This window comes from Belonocnema kinseyi, chromosome 3 (assembly GCF_010883055.1).
Source record: "Belonocnema kinseyi isolate 2016_QV_RU_SX_M_011 chromosome 3, B_treatae_v1, whole genome shotgun sequence".
NCBI lineage: Eukaryota > Metazoa > Arthropoda > Insecta > Hymenoptera > Cynipidae > Belonocnema > Belonocnema kinseyi.
The window spans coordinates 156,646,935-156,651,206 of record NC_046659.1 but is presented as its reverse complement, the minus strand read 5'-3'; the positions used below and the strand labels follow the sequence as shown (position 1 = coordinate 156,651,206).

The 4,272-nt window shown below is 27.0% G+C and overlaps 1 protein-coding gene across 1 annotated transcript in view; it reads right to left on the bottom strand.

Annotated features, from left to right (window-relative positions):
- Positions 1-2,592: 2,592 nt before the first annotated feature.
- The window catches only part of LOC117170083, a 3,083-nt gene continuing 1,403 nt past the window's right edge, over positions 2,593-4,272 (bottom strand). Inside the window, exons 3-4 of the mRNA XM_033356607.1 lie at positions 2,858-2,998; positions 2,593-2,744 (exon numbers count right to left, since the gene is read on the bottom strand). Of these exons, the coding sequence (XP_033212498.1) occupies positions 2,593-2,744; positions 2,858-2,998 (293 nt within the window). The remainder of the gene's footprint in view (positions 2,745-2,857; positions 2,999-4,272) is intronic.

The window sequence follows — 4,272 nt, the reverse complement described above, 5'->3', positions numbered from 1 at the left end:
CTAGTTGCTCCTTCTAAATTTAAATATAGTTTTAAAATCAGAGTTTTAATTTATTAGCATTAATTTGATTTATTTTCTCATGTAAAATTCTTTCAAACCCCTTACAATTTTTAAAAAATTGCAAACTCCTATGGAATTCGTTAAAATTCTGGAAATGTTTGGAAATCATAAAAATTCTCAAAGCTTCCTCGAAATGTTGCGAAATTACTTGAGATTGGTATAATATTTTCACATCACTTGAAAACAGATGAATTCTTTAAAATTTGGTTGAAAATCTGAAAACCCATGAAAATAGTTTCAGGAGCCTTAAAATCCGAGAAATTCTGTCAAAATTTGTTGGAATTATTTTGGCATCCCTCAAAACATTCTAAAATTTTTAGGAATTCAACTTGAGTAAATATATAAATATTTGTTTCTACTTTCCCTGGTTTTTGCGTCCACACTCTCAATATTTAACATTTTTCATTTCAATACTAATTTTCTTATAAGAGTTATATTTAACCGCGAAGAACTATAAGTGTAGAAAAATTATTATTGACCTACATTGAATTTCCTACAATATATTTTCCTAAGGAGGCATAATATTTGCAGTCTCTCTAAATCTAAATAGGGTTATTCACAAACATTTTTTATTGGCCTTAACGTCAAGTTTTTTTGTAAACTTTGACAAAATACCAACCGAAAATGTCGATTTTTAAACAAAAAAGTAGTGCCCAAATAGTTTGAAAAAATTGGTTCTTTTTTATTTTTTTTCGAAACTTTTCATTTAAGATTCGACCTCCATGCAGTTTTGAGTTCACCTCAATTAAGACCAAGATGGGGAAATGAGCGCGACAGAAATAGGAGTTTCAAATATGCACATTTTTTCCTTTTCAAATAATAATTTGGAAAAAAGTTTGTTGACATTATACTTTGTCATTTGTGATTTTAGAACATATACATTAAGATGCAAAAATAAAAAACAAAAATGAGTAGAAATTTTACCAATTCAATTAGAAATGAGTTTTTTATGACGTTAGAACAATTCTAGCGAAAGTTTCGGATATGAATTTATTCCAGTCATTTCAAATCATCACGAAATCTGTATCTGAAGCAACACGAATCAATTGGTACCAATCCGAAAAAATTCTACATTTCTTTTGATTAAAATCGGTTAAATATTAATCATACTCAATCCGGTTCAATCCGACACAATCCGAACCAAATTTTCAATCCCAATGAATCTGTATCAATCAATACTGAATTTTCAATTTGTATGCATCCTAATAAATCTGAGTTCGGATAGAATTGGATGCATGCGGATTGAAAATCGGTTTATCTCAATCCGAGTTCGGATTCATTTGGAATGAACATTTTTTTCGAATTCATTCGGAATGGAAGTTGAGATTGAATTTGATTGAGTTGGATTAGTTTTCAACCGATATTGTTTGAACGAAATGGAAAACTCTTTTTGATTGGTTTAGATAGATTCGGAAAGGTTCGGATACAGATTTTGGAATTACTCGGAAAATTTTTCATCCGAAACTTTCACCAGGGAAGGTAAAGTAGATTAAGTGTGAAATTAATTTTAATTTTTCTATTTTAAAGCATTAAGTTGAAAGTATATGTGTTGTTGGAAGACGTGATATGACATAGTCAATGTTATTCTTCAGGATATTGCTTCCTTTCTATGTGAGTAAAAGTTGACAATGTGACTCAATTATGTTCGAGGCAATGCCATCTTGTCGTTTCAAAAGATGAATGTATATATTTAGTTCCGATAAATGCAATTAATATAAGGGTCATAATTAAATATCATAAAATAATACTTACGAAATTCTTTTTTGGCTAACAAGTTACTTAAAAAAATTAACGGTAGCGTTTACAAATAAGTGTATTCAAATACAATTTCTTTAAATTAAAATTTGTGAATCAATAAATAATAACAAAAATTATTTCTACATTTTATTATACATCCAAAAATGGCGAGATTCATTCAGTATAATCAGTGAAATTTATATATTAAATATATTCCCTTTTAATAAATATTATTTGGTATATGAATTGGTCGTTGCGCTTGATAATTAGGAGATTTGTTGAGGATGCTGATCAGCGGAACCAAAAGGCTTAAATAACTATTTAACAATGTAAACAAATTATGTACATTTGTTTATTTCATTTTGTACTTACACAAAGATTTAAATGATTCAGATACTAATCTTATTATTTTATATTAAAGATATATTTTTATGAAGAAAACGTTAGAATTAATCATTATTTAATTATTATACAGTTTTACATATAAATAATTTTAATAAACAATTTTTTGTTTTATTTAAATGAATATAGTAGGAGCACGTTATCAAGGAATAATTTTTTTTTAATTTCTCATAGTATAATCGGTACAATGATAGGCCTTCCTAAGCAATTATTAGCCAGCTTTAAACCGCAGATTTATTAGCAAATATATGAAATTGAAGCTAATAATGAATATCATTAAGTACAACAATGAGAATGTTGCACTATTTATTAGTGATTTTATTTTTAAACATTTCTTTATTAAGTATATTTTAAGACAATCGCCAGTATTTGAAATAACTCTGGATCAAAATTTCAAGGAAAGATAAGTTGTCTTTTCATGTGATCAGGTACCTCGTAAAACTCGTTCTCGGAATAATATCCAAAAAACCTTTTATTGCGTATCAGTATACAGCCCTCCCTAAGGTCACTCATTTGTATTGGCCTGTGTTGAGCGTCAATTGTTACTGCAATAATAAAAATTTGTATTGAATTAGTAAAAAAGTAGTTGACTCAAGCATTATTAACATTTTAGCATTTCAGTAATGGCATATTAGCAAAATCAGAAGTTTTCTCTTACTGTATTTTAAATCTGGCCAGGTTACTCTGAAAAACGTCCGAGTTTGACGAAGTTTTCTATAAATTCCAACAAAATCTGGACCATGAAAGACTATGTCGAATGATTCCAGCACAATCGGGGTAGGTAATAGCTCTGGTGTACCTGATCAAGTGAGAAGAATATAGTTATTACTTTAAAGATTAAAAAATCATTAGCTTATCACTACTAAATATTATAATTATAAATTACGAGTCTGCTAATAATTATCCAAGAAATTTAATTTTAAATTTTACCTCTGAATCCCAAATTTTTTTTATCGGTGGAAGATCGTTTCACGGTTGAGAATAATAAGGGACATCTAGTTCATTTTGAAAAATAAATTAAATTTAAGCACGTTACCAGCGTTTTCAATGATTTGAAGGCATACGACATTTTACAAGATTTGAAAAACCTAATTAAATCTCTAAAGTTCTAAAGGTATTGTAAAAATATTGAGGGATTTAAGAGGATTATAAAGAATTTTATAAGTATTAAAAAGTTTAAAGAGCCTTTGAAGAATTTCTTGGGATATTCAAAGATTTCGAGGGATTTCTACAGAATTTTGGAAAATAAATTATATTTTAATTACAAGAGATTTTTTGTAATTCCACATATATATGTTGATGCGACTTTGCTTTTTAAATATTTTTCAGTTAGTTTAAATATTGAAATTGTTCTCGGTTTGTTCTGAAACTTATATAAACATACATTCGAGCCTTTTAAAAAAATATTAAGGGCTTCAAGAAGTTTGGATCAAATATAAATTATTTGATAAATATTCGAAGATGATGCCACATTTTAATATATAGAATGTTTTACAGTTTAAAATTCTTGTCAGCTGCTTTAAATTTTTTTTGAATTTACTCTATTTGTTGGTTGATTCTTTAGTTTCATCAAAATAAAGCATTCAGCCTGAAATTTTTCTACTTTTCTTTTAAATTTAAGGAAATCATTTTAAATGTTTTGAAATATTTTTTATTTTTTCATTAAAGTTCATTATTTAAAACAATAAATCATGGAAAAATTCTCCATAAAATTCAAATATTCTCCTAAAAACATTTTTCAATATATAAAATCATTTTAATTTTTCCTAGAGACCGAAAGTTTTTTTTTTCATTTTTTTTTACCTTAAAAAATTCTAAAAATATCGTATGAGTTTTTGTTTCACATTTTATTTAAAATTGTTTTTCCACACATTTAAAAATTTCAAAAACTTAAAATTATACTAAAACATTTTAAAAATGTCTTGGAATTTTTAATAATTTTATAGGATTTATAATGCTTTGAAGAGTGTCAAATGGACTTCCGTTTCCGGTATGAAAGCGTAAAGTAGTGGGAATTGTGGATGCTGAGTTTTTCTGATATTGTGGTGAAATTTGAGGTGAGTGGATTGTGGA